The sequence below is a fragment of the Panthera tigris genome, chromosome C2, assembly GCF_018350195.1.
Source record: "Panthera tigris isolate Pti1 chromosome C2, P.tigris_Pti1_mat1.1, whole genome shotgun sequence".
Taxonomy (NCBI): Eukaryota; Metazoa; Chordata; class Mammalia; order Carnivora; family Felidae; genus Panthera; species Panthera tigris.
Window position 1 is genome coordinate 82,914,213 of NC_056668.1, and position 24,822 is coordinate 82,939,034.

General features: G+C 43.5%; 1 protein-coding gene and 1 non-coding gene across 4 annotated transcripts in view; both read left to right on the forward strand.

Annotated features, from left to right (window-relative positions):
* The window catches only part of KLHL6 (kelch like family member 6), a 97,851-nt gene that overhangs the window by 38,028 nt on the left and 35,001 nt on the right, over nt 1-24,822 (forward strand). Inside the window, exons 4-8 of one of the 3 annotated variants that reach the window (XR_006222146.1) lie at nt 7,683-7,920; nt 13,054-13,256; nt 14,837-15,050; nt 16,664-17,311; nt 22,247-22,357. Coding sequence is in view for 1 of the 3 variants with exons in the window: in XM_007077564.3 (XP_007077626.1) it covers nt 7,683-7,920; nt 13,054-13,256; nt 14,837-15,050; nt 16,664-16,965 (957 nt within the window). In the remaining 2 variants the exon portion in view is untranslated. Of the gene's footprint in view, nt 1-7,682; nt 7,921-13,053; nt 13,257-14,836; nt 15,051-16,663; nt 19,384-22,246; nt 22,663-24,822 lie in introns of those variants that run through there. The other 2 variants (XR_006222145.1, XM_007077564.3) reach the window with 2 other exon arrangements.
* LOC122230883 lies at nt 13,770-13,873 on the forward strand. The gene has a single exon (XR_006207952.1). It is a non-coding gene; the product is annotated as a small nucleolar RNA U13 (small nucleolar RNA).

Consider the following 24,822-nt stretch of genomic DNA (forward strand, 5'->3'; position numbering starts at 1 on the left):
TGAGTGAGATAGGAAATTGCTCAGCACCGTGCCCAGCACATCCTTCCTCTTCCCAGGGCTTAAGGGTAGAGGTTGGTGGGGGTGACGTACACAGGACAGAATGTGCCCTGTTCAGTCACCATTCCACAGGAGCACAGCTTTCCTAGTTTGACCGCTCTGGGAACTGCGAGTCTCTTGGATATCCTGTGAATGTTACCTTGGTTCAGACTGTCGTTGTTTTCTTTCCGAATTTCCAAAAATTCCTCAAAACTCACCTTCCTGCCCTCAGTCTGGCCTCCCTCCAATTCATTCACCAGCTGGATAATCTAAAACTCAAGCCTCATCATTGTGTTCTTGGGCTTACCCTCTTCGTGGCTCCCCGTGACTCCCAGGATCAAGCCCACACACTTCCTGCCTGAGCTCCTGTTGCAGGGAGTATGGCCGGAGTCGCAAAAGAGGAGTCCGAAAACAAAATGCAGTTAAGTGAAGGTCCTCATACTCGAGTCGGAATGAGGCCCCGACTCCAGAATGAAGCTTCTTTTTATTAGGATAATTGCTAAAGACTACGTGCATAAAGTCGGCTAAGTAAGTGTGTTAATCAGGCTAATGGTTTAGCTTTTCAAGGTTGAATTTTGAGTTAATTGGTTTCTATACCACTAGGAAGGGTCAGGTGTGAAGGACAATCTGGCCCTGGACAAATGGCTCTAGGTGTTCCTTAGGAGCCGCAGTTGCATTCAGCTGTGTAAACGTGTCCTAAGCCCTTGCACCTTCTTCAGCCCTTCCCTTTTGAAGTCTCCTCCTTTGAGCCTTCCCTCCTGCATCTCCCACATCTCCCAGAGCCTGGCCCTACGCTCTTCACCTCCTGCCCACTTCTCTAGCTCCATCTCCAACCTCTCCCTTCTGCTACACCCTAATGCTCTGCTTGCAATTCCCCAAAGTGGACGTGCCTTTTCACCCTCTATTGCAGGCGAATGAGGTGCTGTTCAAATGCCTTTTCCTCTCTCCATCTAATTAACTTCTACTCTGGCTTCAAAAAGTTAAAGCATCACCTTCTTCAGAGACCTCTTTCTTCTCATAGTCCCTGGTGCATTGCTCTATCGTAGCACCAACCACCGCGTGGTAACCATTGTGTTCCTCATCTGTAAATGTCTCTATACTGGGAGCTTGTTATGGTAGGAAATATATCTTATGGGACTTTTCATCTCCAGACCTTAGGAGAAGCCCTGGTGTAGAGTAAGTGATTGGTAAATGTTTGTTGAATGAAGAAATGAGTACCAAGATGATGAATACATGTATCATTTGGATGTTCCTGGTTCTGCTTAACAAATTTCAGAAGAAATGTTTTATTCAAATCTTTATAAAGACAAAAATAGGCTTAGTGGAGAGGAACAAAACTATCCGGAAATAATACTATAGGGATAGTGTATTTAAAGCTTATACACATGAACACACACACACACACACACACTCACACACACACACACACACACATATGTGTATATATATATATATATATATATATATATATATATATATATATATATATACACCACTGTCCAGTAGATCTGGGATAGGCTACCAAAACTTCATTAGGCCATTGATAGAAATCCTAGCCACAGGTGGTTTAGAAATTGTCTTTCTGAGGCCCCTGGGAGCCTTCTTTTCCTGTGCGTCCTCTTCTCATTCTTTGTTGCCCTCAGATCTGCTGTCATTGGTTCACTCTGCAAATATATCCTTAAATGTTTGGCAGAATTTACCAGTGATACTATCAGAACCAGGAGTTTTCTTTGTGAGGTTTTTAGCTATAAACTGTATTTCTTTAGTAGATATAGGGTTATCTATTTCTTCCAGAATGAGCTTTGGTAGTTTGTGTCTTTCAAAGAAGTTGTGGAATTTATTGCCATAAAGTTGCTCACGGTATTCCTTTATTATCCTTCTAATAACTATAGAATCCATAGTGCTGTCACATCTCTCATTCTAGATATTGGTAATTTGTGTCTCCTCTTTTTTTTTCCCCCTGATCAGTCTGGTTAGAGGCTTATCAATTTTATCAAAGAAACAGCTTCTGGTTTCATTTGTTTTTATAGTTTATTTCGCTTATTTGTACTCCGATCTTGATTATTTTCCTTCTCTGCTTGCTTTGGGTTTAATTTTCTTTGATTAAAAAATTTTTTTTGTAATGTTTATTTATTTTTGAGACAGAGTGTGAGTGGGGGAGGGGCAGAGAGAGACGCACACACACACACACAGATCTGAAGCAGGCTCCAGGCTCTGAGCTGTCAGTACAGAGCCCGACATGGGGCTTGAACCCATGAACCATGACATCATGGCTTGAGCTGAAGTCTGGCACTTAACCGACTGAGCCACCCAGGCACCCCTAATTTTCTTTGATTCTTTTTTTTAAAGTGGGAGCTGAAGTCATTGATTTGAGAACTTTCTTTTTTTTTCTGGTATTGCCAGCAGTGCTATAAATTTCCCCCTAAGTACTACTTTAACAGCATCCCATGTATTTTAATAAGCTTTATATGTATGTATGTATGTATGTATGTTTATATGTATGTATATATTTAGTTATTGTAAATAAGTCCTAAACACCAGCTATTTGCCAGATATGGCCCTGGGCACTACAAAAACAGTTTCTGCCTTATGAAATTGATGGTCTGTCAGAGAAGCCAAGACAGTAAGCAGATGAACAGTGATGAGTACACAGATGTAGGAGTCTAGGCAACCATATGGGCCCTGCCCTATGCTAGATATGTGGGTCACTGGCAGATGGCTCAGCACCGGGCATTAAAGCTCTCATAAAATTGCAGACTGTGTCAGTCTCTGCAGCTGCTCTCAGTTCAGGGTCTTGATCAACTACACTTCCAGTATTCTAGCTATTTTTATTTCTGCTTCCTGTTTCCTAAGTCCCTGAAATGCAGGTGATAAAGGTTTTCCTCTTCTATAAAATATCTGTACTATGCCTTCTGCAAAATTGCTGCTATGAAATATGTGCTTTGACTTCAGTGTTTGCAGCGTAGGGGAGAGTGGGAGACAGAAGTCTTCTATCTGGAAGAGTTTCCAGTGGCAGGAACTTGGGCTTGCGTTTAGGTAGATCTGAGTTTTAATCTTGACTGTACAATTTACTGACAGTGTGACCTTGGGTAAGCTACTTAGCTGCTTTAAAGCTCTGTCCTGCCCTGTAACATGGAGATAATGATGTCTACCAACTGATAACAATTGTTTTGAGAATTAAGTAAGGTAATGAACGTGATGTGGTTAGCAGTGTCTGGCTCATGGTATGAGACCCCACAAATGAAGACTGTTCTCGTTCTTTTGCAGTTCCTTTATGGTGCTCTGTCTCCCACAACCAAGCATTTTCCTTCTCTGAAGCTAACATTTCTCTTTTCACTGTGTCCTAGGGTTGCTGATTTATTGTCCTAAATCCTTCCCAGGGCACTTTCTCATTCCCATGTTACAGTCTTGGTAGCTGAACCAACCAAACACAGTGATCTTCGAATCAGAGTCTCATTGCCAGTTGATTCCCTGAAACTCCCCATCTGTTTGCTGCCTGAATGATCTTGGGTTTACTCCTCAGAATAGTAGTGAAAGCCTGGAGGCTAGTCTCTGAACACACTTCTCCCCTTAACCTTCCTTTTCCAAACTTGAACCCTTCTTGCCCTATCATTAATCTCTCCCTTTTAACCTTGTTCCTCCCCTAAGCTCGTAGAGGTGGTGGCAGTGGGATATTTTAGAACCCTAAAAGCAGATGTCAATCCACATTTGATTTAGGGGTGGTAGCCAGTACCTTCATTGAGAGAAGTCTTTTGGGGCAGAGAAAGTTTCTCCTGTATTTAATTACAGGAGAAATTTAGGTGGTCTCCTAAATTTCCTGCGACCACCTTGATCTGTACCAAAGACTGCTCTGACATGTGTGGTGTCATTCATTCCTGAGGACAGAGGGGGCAAAGGCCCAGTCTTGAGGACAGCTTTGTTGAAGCAATATGATCACTTCTGTTGGTCCTCTAGTACAGGCCCTGTTAATGAGTAGTCAGTAAGGTGAAACTGCCTGTTCTATTGAAAAAAATTTTTTAATGTTTATTTTTTGAGGGAGGGAGGGAGAGAGAGACAGAGAGAGAGAGAGAGAGAGAGAGAGAGAGAGAGAGAAAACAGGGGGGAGGGGCAAAGAGAGAGAGGGAGACACAGAGTCTGAAGCAGGCTCCAGGCTCTGAGCTGTCAGCACAGAGCCTGACGCAGGGCTCAAACTCACGGACCTTGAGATCATGACCTGAGCCAAAGTCAGACGCTTAAGGGACGAAGACACCCGGGTTGCCCCTGCCTGTTCTGTTTTTAACAATCTGAAAATAAACTGGTTAGGCCTGATTGTTGCATGCGATTCTTTGGCAAACACTTCTGTGTGTCTGCAACAAAGTTGCACGTCTCTGACTTCAGACAGGCACGTCTCATGCCTTTGGAGTTAATATTTTGCCAAATGTAGCTGTGTTTACAGTTTGATAATAGTGCCACCACTGAGGAGTCCTGCAGTGCCAAGTGATAAGGCAGGTCTTAATACCCAGCAATTCCATCAACTAGATGCCTGTATTAGTTTTCTATTGCGGTGCAACAAATTATCCAAAACTTTACAGTTTAAGACAACAAACATTTGTTATCTCACAGCTGGCAGGAATCTAGGCTTAGTGGTTTAGTTGGGTGGTTCTGGCTCATAGTCTCTTACGAAGTTGTAGTCAAGCCATTAGCTGGGGCTGCTGTCATCTCAATGCTCAAGCGGGGTTGGAGGATCAACTTCCAAGCTCATGCATAGGATTGTCGAGAGGTGTCTGTTCCTTGCTGGCTATTGGCTAGAAGCCTCAGTTTCTGCCAGATGGGCTTCTCCATAGCAGCTGGCTTTCCTCAGAGCAAATGGCCCCAGAAAAACTGAGAGAGCAATCAAGATGAAAGCTATAGTGCTTTTGATAACCTAGTTTCAGCAGAGATATACCATCACCTTTGCTGTATTCTGTTGGCCCAGGGACCAACCCTGGAATAATATGGGGAGAACAACATAAAATGTAAATATCCTGAGGTGGGGATTACTGGGTACCACTGAGGAAGCTGTTTATAACAGTGATCTAGACTGGGAAAAAATATCTGTATCAGGTCCTGAGTTACCTAGCTCTCCTATTCATTCATTCATTCATTCATTCATTCACTCATTCAACAAAGGTTTATAGAAACTCACAACCTCCAAGCACTGTTCTTGATGCTGAGAATCCATTGAAGAATAAGGGCTGTTCCTGCCCTCAGGGATCTTCTAGTAAATTACAAAGAAGTATACAAAGTGCTGTGATGGGGAAATTCAGGACTGTGGGAACATGTGTGGAAAGTCAGGAGGCACCTGGATGGCTCAGTCAGTTAAGTGTCTGATTCTTGGTTTCAGCTCAGGTCATGATCTCATGGTTTCATGAGTTCGAGCCCTGCATCGGGCTCCATGCCAACAGTGTAGAGCCTTCTTGGGATTGTCTCCTCCCTCTCTCTCTGCCCCTCCCCCACTTGTGCGCGCGTGTGCGCACACGCTCGCTCGCGCTCTCTCTCTCTGTCTCTCTCTGGTGCACCTGGGTGGCTCAGTCGGTTAAGCATTTGACTTCGGCTCAGGCCATGATCTCCAGGTTTGTGAGTTCAAGCCCCGCATTGGGTTTTGTGCTGACAGCTCAGAGCCTGGAGCCTGCTTCGGATTCTGTGTCTCCCTCTTTCTGTGTTCCTCCCCTGCTCCCATTCTCTCTCTGTCTCTCAAAAATAAATAAAGATTAAAAAAAAAAAAAAAAAGAAAGTCAAGAATAGGCTCTTGGAAGAAAGGACAATGGGACATTACAAATAGTGCCAATGACTTAAAAGGTAAGTGGATGGGGAAGTGGTGTGGGAAATCAAGGACAGATATTAGGTGGGGATCCAGATAGCAGGCAGAAATGCAGGGGTTTTAGTCAATTGGAGCCGAGTCTTACATAGCCCAGGACTCAGGAATGGGGTACCAGTCTGGGAATCAGGAGTAAGATCACAGTCGAGTCCCCTACTGGCCAGCAGGCTATTGAGGCAGGAAAGCAGTCACTATGAAGAAGATAGGGGGCTTTGGAGGGAGGCTGAGGCATGGCTCTCAGAGCTGGAATAAAGGTCACATGGGGACCAGTTCTGGGAGGAACCCATTGCTGTCCTCTAAGCATTGCCCTACAATCCCTAATCCTCTTGAGAGGTTGTGCTGTGAACCAGGGTAGATAGTTGGAAAGAAAATCACAGAGTGGCAAAAACTGTCTTTGGTGCTCATCTTTCAGCTCCTGTCCTGCCAGCTTGGTATTCTCATAGTGCCTCCCAAGTTCCCAGGACCACCCCTCCCACCTTTATCTCAGTTGTCTTTTCCACTGTCAATGCCCTCAGGTTCTGCCCATTGCCCCACACATCCTTACTTTCTGCTGGCCCCCAGAAGAGAGTCCTGCCACAGACTTTATGGCCATGAATTGAGGATGCAAAATTTACTGTATCTGACTCTTTGGTACAAAAAAACGAAGTCTGTGATGGACAAGTAGAGGTTGGATTTGGCTGGCCTGATTACTTGTGACCATTGATTGGATTCACCACTTAGGGTGCAGTTTTTGCTACTGTAACTTGTTTGTTGCATCTGTGGTCAAGACTGAAGCTTCATAGTCTGTGTTAGGTCAGCTTGACCTTGCAGGAAAAAGCCGCTTAGGTCATCTGGGAAATGGGTGCTGCCTCTCTGTCTCCCATCAACCCACCTGCAGAACCTTCCCCACTGAGCCCAAGGGACAGATGGAACCAGGAGGAGGGAAGCCGTCCCCTTTCCCTAAGAATGCCGATATGACATCTCCAGCTGCTCCTACCACCATGACTACCTGTTAAGGGCTGTGCATGTGCCAGGTGCTCTGCTCATCCCTCTACGTCATGACTTCATGAGTGCTCACAATGACCTGATGGCACACAAGTGATGACAGGCATTTGCAGAGATTGTGTTGCTTCTCCAAGGTCACATGGCCATACGTGATGAAACCAGGGCCAAACTCTGGTGTGTTTGATGTACAAACCTCTGTTCTTTAAGCTGGGTTCAAATATCTGTGGTGTGGGTGTATTTGCTTGTTCAAGGCTCTGAAGGGTCATATCTTTGGTGTTGGAACCCAGTCCTCCAACCTCCCCGGCCACACCGTGCTCCCTTTTGGTTTTTCCTTCCTAAGTCTCTAAGTGCTCTTAGGTGCCTACTATCAGGACTTCTCTTTCAGAAGAGGTCGGGTGGTGAGCAAAGTCTGGGATATCATCAAGAAATTGAAACCAGGAGAGAGTGGAAGGTGGCCAAAAATGAAATTTCAGGATTTAAGCCCTGGTGAGGCAAGAAGTGCATTTGATGGTAAATGGACCTGGATTTCTTAAGACAGCAGCAAGAGCAACAATGTAGCCTTTGTTGAGTACCTGTTATACACCAGGCCCCTTTCAGGCCAAGCACACCATGTATATGATACCATTTAATCCTCACAACAAACCTATGAGGTAGTTACCACTAAAATTCCCATTACACAGATGATGAAACTGAGGCTCAAGGAGGTGAGGTCACCTGGTCATATGGTGGCAGAGTTGGGAATTGGGCTCTTCTCTGTCTGGCTCCATAGCCTAGTCTCTGAACCTCTGTGTCATCCTGCCTTTATGTACTCCCGTTGGTTTTCCAGATCATTTCCGAGCGCACCAAGCCCAGGATGCATGAGTTTCAGTCTGAGGTATTCATGATCATTGGTGGCTGCACAAAGGATGAACGGTTTGTGGCGGAGGTAACCTGCCTGGACCCCCTGAGGCGCAGCCGCCTGGAGGTGGCCAAGCTCCCCATGACGGAGCATGAGCTGGAGAGTGAGAACAAGAAGTGGGTGGAGTTTGCATGCGTGACATTGAAAAATGAGGTCTACATCTCAGGTAAGCAGGAGCCACATGATGCCAAAGCAAGCCCCAGTGGCACGATGTACTTTCCTGAGTGAGAGCCAGGCCACCATCTTACAAGAATTACTGTGAATGGCAATGGTCTAACTCTGACTGGATCAGCATACAGAAACCCAGGGGGTCTTATCTGGGAAAGCACATTATTACTTAATGGACACTAACCTGTGAGCAGTATTGTACTAGGATCTGGGGTAGCAGGCAGACAGGTCCAGTCCTTCATGGAAAAGGAAGAAGTAAACTGATACTAGAGTTTATTTGGTGTTTGCTCTAGGTGTAGGGTTCTGAGCTGGTCACTAGGAATACAGTAATGAATAAAAATGTCTGCTCTTCTCCCCAGACCTGAACCTCAGCTCAAGTTTACTGTCATACTTTTGGATGCTCCAGTAGAACATCGTACTTTTTCATTTCACACTTCTTTCTTTCTTTTTTTTAGAGAGAGAGAGAGAGAGAGAACGTGCAAAAGTAGGGGGGAGAGAGGCAGAGGGAGAGAGACAGAGAGACAGAGAGAGAGAGAGAGAGAGAGAATCCCAAGCAGGCTCCACACTCGGCAGGGGCCCGTTGTGGGCTTGATACAACAACCCTGGGATCACGATGCCAAGCTGAAATCAAGAGTCAGATGCTCAACTGACTGAGCTACCCAGGCACCCCTCATTTCTCTCTTCTAAGTTATTTGCTTAATTATTTACAATTACACTATGCCTCATTCCCATTAGTCCTTCAATTCTACAAGAGTCAATACTATATTGTCAGTACCTAGTACTGTGCCTAGCTACATAGTAAATAATAAATATTTATTAAGTGACAAAATCTGTACCATTTTAACAGCACAGTAGGTGAATTTTCACTTTGGTGGCATTTAATCATTTGCCTGTCACACCAACTCTGTAAGGTAGGTGATTTTAATCTCCAAGTTACAAATGGAGAAAATGGAGGCTCTGAAAGATTATGGAACATATCTAAAGACAGGTCATACCTTGGTAAATGTCAGACAGGGTTCCAACCCAGGTTCTGTGAGTCTATCCTCTCCCAATGACATCAAAAGTCACCCAGCTCTTCTGGGAGCCCCAAGGAAGGAGACAAGCATACCTTGTCCTCTCTTGGAGGCTTTTTCTAATCTGAACTTGTTTGGGGAAGAGCTTCTTCGCAGAACTGGCTTCCTCCAAAGTCAAGGGCAGGTCAGTTCTTCCCTGGGTATGTTAATACCATAGATTAGATTATAGCTTTCATTTATCTTGTAGAAGTATTTTTTTGATTGTTGTAGAAGATTCAAATAATACAGGGTGTAAAGTAAAATATGGCAGTTTCTCTGTGCTATTACAATCCTATACGTTTTAACTTTTTTACAAAAATAGTTTTATATTGGCTTAGAGTAAGTAATGCCAGCTGCTGTAACAAACACTAAATCTCAGCGAATTATGGCAGTAGTATGTGGGCACTGGGGGGTGTGGACCTCCTTCACTCAGTCATTCAGGGACCGAGGTTCTTTGCATCTTATGATGCTGCTGTTTTCCACACGTGGTCTTCAAGTTTGATGCATTAGAGGAAGAAGGAGACACTGAACAAGTTGAGAAGGCATACCTGCTCATAACAACCTCAGCCTGGACATGAGGCATTAGTCTTCTCGCATGCTATTAGCAAGAACTAGCCACATACCCCCACCCCTGCAGTCCCAGCCCCCATGCGGTGGGCTAGGAAATGTAGTTGAGCTGTGTGTACAGGAGGAAAAAACAGATTTCGGAACCATAGTCAGTCTTTGTCACATACACTACACATGTTGTTCTACAACTTGTCCTTCGCCTCACTTAAACTTTTTGTTGTCTATTTAAAAGTGACACTGGGGGCGCCTGGATCGCTCAGTCGGTTGAGCATCTGACTCTTGATTTGGGCTCAAGTCATGATCCCAGGCTCATGAGATTCAGCCCCTTGACAGGCTCCTTGCTGAGCATGGAGCCTGCTTACGATTTTCTCTCTCTCCTGCTCTTCTCCCCAGCTCTCACGTGCATGCTCTTTCTCTCTCTAAAATAATAATAATAATAAAAAATGACACGAGCAATACATGAAGCCATGCTTGTTATACACAGTTAAATCACAGAGATTTGTGCTTCAATTCACAGTCTCTTTTGGACATCATCACGTGTTGACATAAGGGATCTGTTGTGTGGATTAAGTGATGTAATATGTATTACATAAAGCACAGCACAATCCCAAGCACATAGGAGAGCTCAGCAGTGCTATTCATCATTATTGCTAGTGTTCTTTCCACCAGCTTCAGGGCAGTCTACTGATTGAATGAAATACAGTTTTTTCAGCTTTTATTTTCCCACTGGAAAAAAATGCTGCAATAGGCATTTTAATACACATGTATTTATGAACTTGTGCTGCTCTTTGGAGAGATTCCTGGAAGTGGTCATAAGATGTGTCCATTTAGAATTCTTGTAGATGTTACTAAACTGGTACCAGTTTGCAGTTCAACCAACGTTGAATGACATGGCCCATTTTCTTCATCCTTGCTGACATTTTTTATTATCAATTACATTTTTTTTCATAGCCCAAAATGTTTATATTTACATTCTTGGATCATTAATGATGTTAGCATATTTTCATATATTTATTAGCTAACACTTTATTTTTGAAAATTATCTATTTCTACCCTTTGTTTTTTATTGGTTGTTTGTCTTTTTAGTAATTTTTTGCAGTTCTTATTCTATGTCCTTTGCTATTTGTATTGCAAATAGTTTCTCTCAGACTATGGTTATCTTTGAACTTCAATTTATATTTTATATAGTAACTTTCTTTCCTATGTGATTCTGCGTTTTGTGTCATGCTTAGAAAGCCCCTCTTCACCCCAAGATCATCAGCGTCTCCCATATATTCTCCAGTTACTTTTATACCATTTACTTTTGAATTTTATTTTATTTTATCTTATTTTATTTTATTTATTTATTTTTTAAAAATTTTTTTAACGTTTATTTTTGAGACAGAGAGAGACAGGGCATGAACAGGGGAGGGGCAGAGAGAGAGGGAGACACAGAATATGAAACAGGCTCCAGGCTCTAAGCTGTCAGCACAGAGCCTGATGCAGGGCTCGAACTCACGGACCGTAAGATCGTGACCTGAGCCGAAGTCAGACACTTAACCGACCAAGCCACCCAGGCGCCCCTGAATTTTATTTTAACTATAATGTGAAAGAAGGCTCTAACTTAATTTTTCCCTAAGTAGTCAATTGTTCTAATACCATTTATTTAATGATCCTTATATCTTTCAGTCTGTTCTGTACTCTTGTTTTTCATTGGTCAGTTTGTCTCATTTGATGCTAGTACCACACTGCTTTTATTATTGTAGCTTTTTAGTATATTTTAATATTTGCTGGAAAAATCCTCCTTGTTCATTCTTTTTTCAAAAGTTTCTCAGACATTTTTCCAAATTTACTCTTCAAATGAAATTTAGAATGATCTCTTCAAGTTCCCTGAAAAGTCCTGAAGGCACTGAATGTATTGATGAACTTGGGGAGGGCTGACATCTTTACAGCCCTCGTCTGTCCTCTCGTCTATGCACATGTCATGCCTCCAACCTAATCAGGTCTTCTTTACATCTTGAGGTAAAACTCATAGAGTTTTTGTTTCCTTCTTAATACAGTGTGCATACATTACTTTGAAAGTATATAGTTATTTTATAACTTTAGACGCTGTCGCATTGGGATCAATATCACGCACAGTGTTTTGAATAGAGACCTCTAAAATGCACACAACCCAAGGAAAAAATGGTTGAACTATGTGAACAGAAACTTCATGGAAGAAGAAGCTCAGGAAAAACCAAACCATGGTGTTATTTTTCTCCATCAGCTTGCAAAACAAAATAAGCCAAAAAACGCTCTTAATATATGCTGTGAATGAGGTATAGGGAAAGGTCAACCAGGACAGCTCTGGAAGGCTCTTTGGCAACACCTATAAAAATTCAAGGTGTGCATGCCTTTCCCTTAGAAATCTCACTTCTGGGCTCTACCTTAGAGAAACATTTACCCAGGACACAGAGCATCATCAGTGATACACATTGCCCCACTAGTGCACATTTATAAGTCTGAAAAGTACATCTTTTTTTTTTTTTTTAGATTTTATTTATTTATTTTTGAGAGAGAGAGAGAGCAGGGGAGGGGCAGAGAGAGAGGGAGAGAGAGAATCTCAAGCAGGCTCCATGCTCGCAGTGCAGATCCCAATGTGGGTCTCGAACCCACAAACCATGAAATTATGACTTGAGCTGAAATCCAGAGTTGGACGGTTAACCAACTGAGCCACCCAGGTGCCCCTGAAAAGTACATGCTTTGCTTTAAGTAGTTGGTGATACTCTATGCTGATGGGGAATAGAAACACAAAGCTGTTAAAATATTTTTATTAAAATCCCCCCAAAGATCTTGGTCTCTCTCCCTAACTGAATTATGTATTTTCAGAGAGTTATCTCAAAAAAAATATTTACCATCTCACTCTCAAATTATCTATTGTGAGCATCTAATTCTTTTATAATAAAATCTTTTAACAATAGGACAAACCCTACTTATGTTTTTTATATAGATCAGAGATTTAACCAAGACAATTTTGTAAGATTTCTTGGTGATTTTCCCAGGTTTGTATTTGTCTAAATAAACAAGCAAACAGAACTTAAGGTACTTCCTAATTTGCCTGCCGGTCAAGGTCCTCCTATCCCCACTGCAGTGGTCCAACCTTACCTGTCCTGCTTTACTTCCTATCCCTTGGCTGCACAGACACTGAGTCCAGGTGCCTGCTGGCCCCCATCCACCCAGGCCACTTGGGCGCCACTTCCCTGGAGACTTCTCTGGACCCAATTCACTCAGCCACCTCTTTTCTGAACTCTCACAGCACAGATGTGACACCTAGCACAGTCTGGTACACGATTCACCCCAGCCTCACCTGGCTTTCTCTGTTCCCCTATGTTGGCTCGATTTCCCCATCCAGACCACACACACCTTCACGATTTCTTTTGTTTGGGAGCAGAGCTGACCTGGGGATATAGCATTTAAGGACTGTGGGAAATTATGGGGGAAGCTGTGTTTCTGATATATCTGGTGGCTTCTTAAATGCTCTGTATCTCTTCTAGGTGGCAAAGAGACACAGCATGATGTTTGGAAATATAATTCTTCAATCAACAAATGGATTCAAATTGAGTATTTGAACATAGGCCGCTGGAGGCATAAAATGGTGGTATTAGGTGGCAAGGTCTATGTGATTGGAGGTTTTGATGGCTTACAGAGGATCAACAATGTGGAGACCTATGATCCCTTCCATAACTGCTGGTCAGAGGTATAACAGATTATTTCTATGAGTAATTTTGTATTATTACTTCAAAGCTTTAAAAAAGAAGTATGTGCCAATGTAGGTATATGGCTTTCTGATCTCTCTGCTCCCACTGAGAACATTTTTGGTGGCTCCAAGCTTCCCTCTTAATAGGAGCCATTGCTTCAGCATTGCTGATCAGGTCAGAGAAACAACTTCCTTCCAGACGGGGAAGCTCTGCGTGGGCACCTGTCTATCCTGGCAAGAAGCCCAGATGTAGAGGGGAGGCTTGGTTCTAACCTCAGTCTGCATGTCTGAGCTCAGAGTCTGTCTCCTCAGATGCCATCCGCCCTTGTTTTCTCCCCAGTGGGCATACAGAGATCCCTTTCCTACACTGTTTACTGATTCAGAGTCATTTGGTAGGGTTTAAGAAGTTAGCCCTTGTAATTTATGCTAGGTGAATAAACTCCGGAGATCTGCTGTACAACATTGTGCTTACAGATAACAGCACTGCATTTTATGCTTAAAAAGTTAAGAGATATCCTTTTGTAGTTCATAAGTGTGATGATTGGGTCTTCAAACTATTGTGTGACATGTGCCGCCCTCAAACCTTGTTACAACCTTGGCACATTACCTGTCTGATGTGGAAAAAAAATTTGTTAAGAGAGTAGATCTCATGTTAAATGTCATAATAATAATAATAATAATAATAATAATAATAATGAGTAAAACAGTTTCACTTCCTGCATTTCCAGGTTATTCTTAATTACAAATTTTCTTTCTCCTTATGAGACTGTATGTCAGAGTATGTTCCACTTTGAGGAGTGTAAAACATGGCCATCAGAGGCACAAGCAAAGGTAGCTATGTCATCATGGCATCTAACCAAGCAAGACCTGTCAACCTGAAAACTGCTATATAGCCCTTCATATTTTATAGGAGTGTGCCCTACATCTTCTCAACTTGTCAAGTGCCATGACATAGCTGCTCCATGACCCAGGAGGGCCATGTCAAAAGGCAAGAAGCTCTTGGAAGTCCCCTTGAGTGCCCTGCGGTTCACAGGGTAGAAGCACAGGTCTGGCTAAATACCAAAATCTTCATGCTGCCCCAGAGTGGGAGTCTGCTTACCTATGGCCCCCTGAAACCCTTATACCAGCTTTTCTTCCTAGATAAAAGCAATAAGGACAATGGCACATAGTAGGCACTCAGTAAATATTTTTTGAATGAAAGAACACATGAATGAATAGAAATATGCATGTTTGAGAAAGTATTTTTCTCCAAATAGTGGCTGGTTTCATCTGTATAAACACTTATTCCTATGTACACCTTCCCTCCCCTGATAGCTGGACTCTGGGAGAAACAGGCTGGAAACATCCAACACTGAACCCGTTCTAGCCTGTCCAGAGCCTGCAGGGAGGGTGGGAAATGAGTGCTTTGACCTCATGTCTCAAGGGGAGTCAAGCCCACAGGCCTTGTGACTTCAGGCAAAGGATGCCCAGGCTTATGTTCTTGAGCTCCTGGCCTGTGTCCTGTGAACCACTGCAGCAGTCTGGGGGCAGCCTGTAGCTGTGTGACTGACCGCTTCTCCTGATGCCCTGTGCCTCCACAGGCAGCACCCCTTCTTGTCCACGTCAGTTCCTTCGCAGCTACCAGCCATAAGAAGAAACTCTATGTGATTGGGGGCGGGCCCAATGGGAAACTGGCCACAGACAAGACTCAGTGTTATGACCCTTCAACCAATAAATGGAATTTAAAATCGTCCATGCCGGTGGAGTCTAAATGCATCAATGCTGTCAGTTTCCGGGACCGCATCTATGTTGTTGGTAAGTAAATGAATGGCATCTTATTTATCTGAGGTCCCCCACCCATGCAGCCACGGGGGTAGATCAGATAAGGCCCTCCTAGGAACTCACATGGATTCCTGGGTGATGTGGGTGAGGTTGAAAAGGAAGAGAAGGGATTGGTCCAGGCCTTGGTGGGAATTACCTTGTAGTACTGGACACAGAGACAGCCCACGTTTAGGGTACATACAAAATAGACCGACAGTGGGGCCCAGTGGAGGAGCCAGAAGTTGCCACAGGAACGAAGTGTGCTGCAAACATTAGCAAATGTATGAAAATTGAAGTGTGCACAGTATAGTAAGTGACCGATGAATGGTAGCTATCATTATTTCTTATTTTGTGTTCATGGGAATTTTACTCTTTCCACTTGCTCTGGGGCTCTGAAAAGTTGTATTTAGCCACAAGGAAAGCCTGGCTAGCCATACCACAGTTGGCATGGAATTGTTAAGGACGATGGATCTCAATACCAACTACTCATTAGAATCACCTAGGGAGCTTTTTACAAAAATATGCATAGCTAGGCCCTATTCCAGAGCAATTATATCAGAATGAGAGGGAGCACGTTGGTCTACAGTACAAGGTGGTTTTTTTTTTATTTAATTTTTATTTAATGTTTTACTTATTTTTGAGAGAGAGAGAGAGAGACAGAGTATGAGCAGGGGAGGGGCAGAGAGAGAGAGAGAGAGAGAGAGAGAGAGAGAGAGAGGGAGACATAGAATCTGAAGCAGGCTCCAGGCTCTGAGCTGTCAGCACAGAGCCCAACGCCGGGCTTGAACTTGTGAACCTCACAATGGTGACCTGAGCTGAAGTTGGACATTTAACTGACTGAGCCACCCAGGCGCCGCAACAGTGCAAGGTGTTTCTAATGTGCAGGTGACTTTCATGTGCAGCCATGACTGAGAATTACTGATTAAGGAGATGCCAAAAATATGTAACTTCAGCAAACAAGAACTAATCAGAGCAGGCTTCCTGGAGGCAGAATACAGGAACGGATTAAGGAAAAACCCCTTCTGTCTCTTGCTTCAGGTTTCCTGTGTGTTTATGGTCAGCCTCATGACTTCAAAGCTCATCTTAAGATGGGTAACTTGGGCTGGTGTCCCAGGTCATGCTCAGTCTACAAAGAGACGCCACCACCTCTAGTCACTGCCATGTATCGATAGCTTCTGTGTACCAGGCTTTCTGCAGGTGCTTTATGAGCATGGTCCTTCTGACGTCTTACAACCACCGCAGCCTCAGTGCTTATGGTTACAATAAAAAAGTGGCAGAGCTGGGGTTGTGAGCTGAGTGCCCCAACTGTACCAGGCGGTATTTCTTCTAGGGAGCAGTCTTAGGATACATTTTGGCACCACGTGAAGCCAGTCGTCCTTGAGACCCTGATTAGCGCCTGGCAGCAGAGTTTAAGGGGCTCTGTGAAGTGTTTCCAGCACAGACATACTGTCCCTAGAATCCATTAGAGCTTTCTGGAGAGCCGTGAAGCTCCTATTTCCATTGGCGAGATGGTAGATTTGACCTAGCAGAAGTGGGCTTTTTGTGGTTAAAGGGGAAGAAAACCAGAAAAACAGTGAGATGCCCACCGTGTTTCCCTTCCTCCTCAGGAGGGGCTATGAGAGCGCTGTACGCCTACAGCCCTCTGGAAGACAGCTGGTGCCTGGTGACCCAGCTCAGCCACGAGAGGGCCAGCTGCGGCATCGCGCCCTGCAACAACCGGCTCTACATCACTGGGGGGCGGGACGAGAAGAACGAGGTCATCGCCACGGTGCTGTGCTGGGACCCCGAGGCCCAGAAACTGACGGAGGAGTGTGTCCTGCCCCGCGGGGTGTCGCACCACGGCAGTGTCACCATCAGGAAATCTTACACCCACATCCGGAGGATCGTGCCCGGAGCCGTGTCGGTGTGACTGCGGGAGGGCGGAGCCACGGGGGCGCGGGGCGAGGTGCCAGGAGACCTCCCTCCTCACCTGTTGCCCGGGTTCGTCCCACTTCAGACAGCAGGCTGGGCTGGAGCTACAGGCCACACACCTGGGTTCCCCGCGGCTCCACATGGGAGCTCCTTTTGGAAGTCACAGCTTTGGGAGACCAGCCAGGAATGTTTGTGCGACCTACCTCAGGAGGGAAGAAGAGTAATATGTAACATTCAGGACAGACCTGTCCCCTGCCAGGTTCTGTGCCAAGCACTTTTGTGTATCAATTTGTTTAACCACCATAATGACCTGGTCACCGGACATTATCACTTCTGTTTTACAGGTGAGGAAACTTGAGTTTCAGAGAGGCGAAGTACTTTGTCCCTGGTCACCCAGATTATAAGTAGCTAAGCCAAGAGGCTAACTCCAGGTCTTTTCAATTTCAAGGTCAGTGACGGTTCTGTCATGCTGCCTATTTCTGCATAGGAAAACAACAAACTAAACTGGCTCATTTTTTGTTTCTGACAAGTTTGCTGAAGGATTCACTCAGCAAGGTGGGGAAATAAAGTTTTTTCTTTCTTTCTTTTTTTTCTTATATTTAAACCACATGGAATCCTTGGTGTTAGAGCCTTGGGCTCCTTGTCAAGAGGGTTTCAAGTGTTGTTCCATCTGACAGGACCGGAAGATGGGTCTGGGAAGACCTATATGCTTTGAAAGAGATAAAAAATAACTTCTCACCCATCAAAACCTCTTTTTTCTTTCTTTCTTTCTTTTTCTTTCTTTCTTTTTTTTTTTTTTTTATGAGCACAGAGGTGCATTTTGGACTAGAACTCTTGTTGCCAGACACAATTGTACCTTCAGCAGAGTCCAGTGCCCTTGCCTCTCAACGTCCAACACTTGTATTGCAGTGTTAAAAGGGGTTTTCCAGAGACTCAGAATACTGTTTTCGTTGTTGTTTTTAATGTAAACATCCCTACACTGCTGGCCACTGCAAGAATGACTGACTCTTCTTGACAGTATACTTTCTGCTTTTTAGACTGTGACTCGAGTCCGTGTCCCTGAGACCCCACCCTCCTGGAACCTTAGTTTTCGGGATCCTTTCAAGCCCTTCTGTTTGGTTTTTGGTTCAGTTTGGGACAATTTTGACTCAAGGAATGGAGTCTGTCCTTCACTCTGATAGAGCTTTCAAATGAGCTCACTGGAAATTCATTCTAATCCCCAAGTTGGGGAAACAGATTAAGAGATCCTGTTTCATATGCTGTACTTAAAGAGCAATAACAATGATAGCAACATAGTAACTGCATTACCCAATGCGTTTTATTTTCATCATATGATTTCAAATCTCTTTAATAGAGTTTTATTTCATGTCAGATGCAGCACATTGTGCCTGTACTTCTGGAACAGTTTGGGAAGTAGCGGTTTTAGAGTTTATAGTAAGTTGAATTTTCATAGAAAAGTTATGGTTAGAAGAAGCTTAAAGTTCCAAGCTGATAAAAAAGGACTTGGAACATTACAAATGAGTTTTCTGTGTATGCTTAGATCATTGAGGATAAATATAAACACATGTTGGTGTGTGAAAAGCTCTGTGCCTTAGAATCAGGTGTGACAGTTCAGCTCCCTGCTACAAAAAGTAGGAAGGGAAAATACAAACATATCTGGGGACATTTAGAACACATTACAGTAAGTGATGTACTTACTCATGAGCACTAATAACCTTAACAAAGCTTTCAACTGAAACAAGTTAATCTAGTTCCATTTAGCAGACATTCAAGGAGTTCTTTCTGTTTGTCAAGACTTTGGGACACAAACAGGTAAGATAACCACCCCTGAAACATTCAATAAACAGGTAAACAGGCCACTAGTCAACATTATAGTTTTTCTTTTCATCAAGTTAGAGAAAAATGATACATCTGCAAAGTAATGAGGTTACACCCACTTTTCTATTGCCCTTCCAGTGCTCTTCTTGGGAAGCTGTGCTCTTAGGTCAATGATGCGGCCATTGCTTACATATTTGACTTCCTTTGAGATAGTCTTCAGAAACCATTTATGAGTTATAGGAGCAATCATTTTCTGAAGATGATTTCAGGAAGAACTTCCAAAAAGTCTATCCAATGACAACATCAGTGGCATTTGCAAAGAGCTCCCCTCAGAAAGAGAGTGCTCCTTGTCATCGAGAACTTTTGATAAGAGCAGTTGACAAATTTTGTGCCCATCAGTGGATCAGCCTTACTCTGGGAAAGTGAGGATTCAAGACCTCTGTGTTATAAATCTGCTTCTAACTGCAGGACCCAAGTTTCAGGACTAGTTTAGAAAATGTAAATGAAGTCAAGGAAAGGATTCTATGTCATTTTTCATTAAATATTTATTTTTGAGACAGAAAGAGACAGAGCGTGAGTGGGGGAGAGGCAGGTAGAGAGGGAGACACAGACTCCAAAGGAGGCTCCAAGCTCTGAGCTGTCAGCACAGAGCCAGAGGCAGGGCTCAAACCCACAAACCGGGACATCGTGACCTGAGCCGAAGTCAGATGCTTAACAGACTGAGCCACCCAGGTGCTCCAGCTTCTATGTCATTTTAATGTCACTAGATATGCAGGTCAATTGTAAAATCTCAGATGCCTGGCCCTCAAGAGAGATTCTCAATAATGGCATAGGTTGGCAGACAGATACACCTGTTAAGACGACACAGAGTCCTGCACTTAACGCTGCCAGTCAGTAGCTTTTAGGGAAATAAGAGTTCAAGTAATTCAGGGAAACTTTATAAGTGTATCAGGATTTAAGCTTCTTGGCACTAGCCAAGGATGGAAGCTCTTAAAATCGAATTTCCATTTACAGATAAACAATCAATCAAAAAATGTAGTTTGTGTGATTGTCGTACCCATACCACCATCGGGTGATGAGGCAAATTGGCACCAGATGAGTAAGAGGCAAAGGGCCCTAGGACTGAGGAAGGGTATGTGGAACATCCTGGCATAGCACACTGGATCTTGAAGCAGGTCATGTGAATGGACAGAGCATCCCTGTCTGGGAGGAAAAGGATGAAGTAGGAGGAGGAAGAAAAGGTCAGGTTTAAGGATACAGGTCTAGAAAATGATATCATGGTCCCTAGAGTTTGTGAGCATGACTGCATTCTAGAGAAGGGTAAGGGAAGAATAAGGAACAGAGGTTTCAGGGAGTGGCTTCCAGGAGAAGAAAGGCACAAATGAGAGCAGGACTGGCAGCCAGACCCACTTGTTGGGGGTGGGGGTGCCTCTGAGCTTCTTGGCAGGGTCTTCTATTTTACTGCACTTAAAGAGAATGAGGCCCAGAGGTTCTGATGGGATGGAAACTGTAGGAGAGGTTAAGGGACCCTAGTTCCTACAGCTGATCTGAAATGGGCAGGGAGCTGATCTCACCTGAACATCAACAGATACATGTTCTCTTCTTAGCCTTCCCCACATCTTGCAATCAATGACTTCAGGAAACACACACACACTCACACACTCACATTTTGCCCTTGAACTCATACCATTTCTCAGGGAAATACAAATATCATTTGCTTATAGCTGTGAAAGTATAGCTTTGCTATTTATAAAAGCACTTGAGGTACTGTTGTTATTTATATATCCTACTTGATTTTGAAAAAGAAAAGTACTCATTAGAATTTTCAGAGTGGGCAAATACCACTGGAATTTCCTATATAAGGTCCTAACTTGGGGTTGAAAGATCATTTTTTCCTTTAATATTTGATTTGAGTGTTGTATTGGATCTCATAATCTGAAGAGTCAATCTTCATGGAAATCCACAAATATCTCAAGTATGGCTATTGCAAAAACCAGTTTTGGCAGGCTGAATATTCATATTTATAGGTAAAAATAGTCAACACTTAGTTGGCTAAGTCCTTCAAGCATTTTGGTTATATGAATCTGTATTTTTTTAAATGATCAAACTAAGGATATTGTTTATACGTAAGTATACAAATAAAGTTTGTATTTATTCAATAATGTGTGTGGAATGGATAAGATTATGTTATATACAATCACTAGGTGAATTTTTTTTTTTTTTGCTTGTTTTGGCTGATATGAGTTAGTGATATCTGAATACAAATTAATTTATGAGGTGGAAATTTAAAACATTTCAGTTGGTTCAAGAGGGTTTCAATAAAATCATAGGATAGAATTGATCAGAGGTGGTCTATGGAATGGCAAAAATTAGATAGCTTTTACCTCCTTAAAGTCTCGTTGCCTCTGAGCATGCTTTTTACCAACGCACTTGCAAACTATGACTCTCATTTTGCCTGCCTTATCCCTTCTTACAAAAGCCACCTTCTAGGCTTCTGATTTCTGACTCTTAACCCTGTCTTCACCAGTGTCACTGTGTTGTTTCTGAAGCCTTAACCAACCTGTGTGTCTCAAATCAGGGCACAGGGAACTTGGCATAAGAGACAGTGAGCTGTACTTTTCGGCCACTGGAGAATTTGTCATCAATTTAGTTTGTTTTGCATTACAATACAAAGATCCTATGCCACTGAAATGGAGAATCTGAAGTTTTAAAGAAATGTGGGGTCACATGAATAGCTTTACACCATTCCTCCTGGGCCTCCCAAGAAATAGAGGTTCTGGCTCATCTGCTCCAGGGACTCTGGGTGGAAAACCTTGGGAAGCATAGCCCCATTTCACCGGTGGGAAGTGTTCTAGAGTTAATCCTGGGCAATAGATCTGACAACCAGTGCACCAGCTGTGGGTCAAAATGGAGTTTTGACCTTACATTCACTGCTGATCCCTCCAGTTCCCCTGCTGCGTCTAAGTAAGTGGCAATCTGATGCCTGGGCATCCTGGCCAGGGCCTGGCATCTTCCCAACTCTCCTTGGCTCTTTTCCTGCTTTTGGTGTTCCCTGCTGGTGTGTGGCATCCTCTGGACCAGCCTCCTTTTCACTGGAGATGTGGCCTTCATATAGGATCTCTATTCTCCCCTGCCTTCTATGGGCTCATGTCTCATTGTCTGTCCCCTTGGTGCTGGGAACTGATTTGGGTTAGGTCCCACCCACTCCCAAGCTGCCCAGTATCAGCCTGCCTGATTACCAGTCACTCTGGTTTTCACTTCCATGTTTGTTTTGAACACCTAGGGATTTTCCTTTTCTTCTTGCATGCTTAGATGGCTCCTTTGTTTTGGTTCCTGCATGGCAGGCTACCTGGACACCCATGCCTGCCGCATCCAGTCATCTATCTGGGTCCCCAACGTGCTGTCTCCCTTGGGGTCTCCAAGCATAGAACCCTCATTACCCTTCTTGTGTTGTCCTCTAGCTATCCCAGCACCAAAGCATCTCTAAGGGTCTCCTGATTTCTGAAGTTTGGACAAAGAGCAAAAGAAGATATGAGACTTCCTGGCTACATATTCTTTAAGAAGGTTTGTGGGTAAGGAAACTTCCCTTTTCCCTTAGTAAAACTAACCCGGATCCTCCAAGTTTGGCAGTGGAGGGAGAAACTCTCCGCGGAGACAGAGAGTTGGATCTCATAGTCCCAACTGTTGTCCCTATAAGGAAAGAGTCCTATACATGGCTCTGAATTTCCCAAAGGACATTGCAGACCAGGCTGGAACAGCTGAATAAGACTTTACTGATGACTGAGAGATGATATAGGGAAATAAGCACAACTAGGAGCAATGCTCTGGATAATGAGGATAAGATTCAGCTGTCCTTGAAAAGCAGTGTTATCCATAGGAGGTGTGTGTGTGTGTGTGTGTGTGTGTGTGTGTGTGTTTGTTCACGTGTGGGTGTACATGCTGTCAACAATAAAGCTGGACATAGTTAAAATGGAAAAAACAGATTTTATCCAGTAACTACTGACAGTAAAGAAAAGAGCTGAGCCCCATTCTGATTTGTGCACAGCTGACTAGGTGCTTTAAAGGGAAAATTGAGAAGGGGAGGGGATGGGGAGCTGGTGGGCACCAAAGTAAAGGCCGGGATGTGAAAAATTACAAAACACTGGTCAGTAAATGTGATTATTCCAGCTGTCTGCTGGCTGGTAGTGTTGAACTTAGGGTTGTATCCTCCCACAGAGACTGGCAGCCAGGGGCCCTGTACTTCCAGATTGTTACATTCAAAGGATGACTTTCAGGTCCTTGAGAAAGACATCCTGGGCCATAAGAGATACATACATATATCTCTCAAAGGTACAGAGGAAGGGTTTACAATCCTAAGCCCTTTTTAGTAAATTCCCTAAGAAAGGGAGGTTAGGGGCCTATCATCAGGTATTGGTTAGAACAGATGGCAAATTCTTTTGACAGTCTTGACCTTTTCCAGACAGATACACAAAAGGAGGGCATGTGTTCTTAGGCAGCCATGCTAGAGTTCTTAGGCAGCCATGCTAGGGTTGATCAAGTCTGTTAATGCAAGAGTTTGAATGGAGTGTTCACGCAAAGAATTTTTGCCATTTTCAGTGACCCAGGTATATTTGCTTCATGAAAGAGATACAATTAAAGGAATAGGTGTGCTCACCACTTGTACTGCTGGTGGGGATATTTTAAGAGTGAACTGCCCATTTTCTGCAACTTAACACAAGCCCACTGTGAGACCAGGAGTGCCAAAACCCCTCCTTCTAGAATATTCTAAAGACAACTAAAGAGAAAAATAATACTAAAACTTCTTTCAATGTACATAGGCCAGAGTGGTGTTCTAAAACATTTTGGACTATGTCCCACAGTTTCAAAATGGAAACATTTTCAATATTTTCTGTTCTGTTTTTTAAGTTTTATTTATTTATTTTGAGAGAGAGAGAGAGAGAGAGAGAGAGAGAGAGAGAGAGAGAGAGAGAGAGAGAGAGAGAAACTCAAGCAGGCTCCACACTATTAGTGCAGAGCCTGATGTGGGGCTCAGTCCCATGAACTGTGAGATCAAGGGTCAGATGCTCAACCTACTGAGCCACCGAGGTGCCCATCTATTCCAGTTTTTTAAAGTTTTATTTATTTATTTTGAGAGAGAGACAGAGCAGGGGAAGGGCAGACAGAGAGGGAGAGAGAGAATCCCAAACAGGCTCTGTGCTGTCAGTGCAAAGCCCAATATGGGGCTTGAATTCACAAACTGTGAGATCATGACCTGAGCTGAAATCAAGAGTCAGATGCTTAACTGACTGAGCCACCCAGGTGCTCCTATTCTATTTTCTCTTAAAATGCTGTTCACAACTTATTAAGGTAATTTCATCACCTGCCCATGCGTCACAAGTCACAACAAGCCACATCTGAAAAATACAAGGTGTCTGGGCACAAACCTAGACAAAGACAGGGAAGGGGTGAGGGAAGAGGAGGTTGACAAACCCTTGGTTTAACACTTACAACAGATACCAGAGGGAAAAATCTTGAGTGCATGAAGAAACCCATGAGACTGACCTTTGTAGGTAATAGTCTATTCTTTTACAACAAAAGTATAGTAATGGTAGCATCTATTGTGTAATTTCCCAGAAACATGGCACACAGCCAGAAATGGTAGATGAGACTGGGATAGTGACAAAACCAGTCTAGGAAGGAATGATGGGGTTTTTCATGATCAAAGTGCATCCTGGTAGAATGTTGCATTCCCAGAAGACTTCAACCTAGAAACCTGGAGGAAAATAATACATTAGGCTTTGTTCTGGCTGAATCATAAATAGACATTGGTTGGAGGAAGTAATGGGGTCGGTCTTTGTGAAACAATGCCGCAAATGTTTATTGAGCACCTACTATATGCCAGGCACAATTCTAGGCACTAGGGCTCTACATCCACAAATAAAACAAAGCTGCTGCTCTCAAAAGCTACCATTCTAGTGAATAAAGGTCACAACAAAACAAGTATATAAATACGCCAAGTAGTGATAAATGCTGGAAAAGCAGGGTAAAGGGTACACAT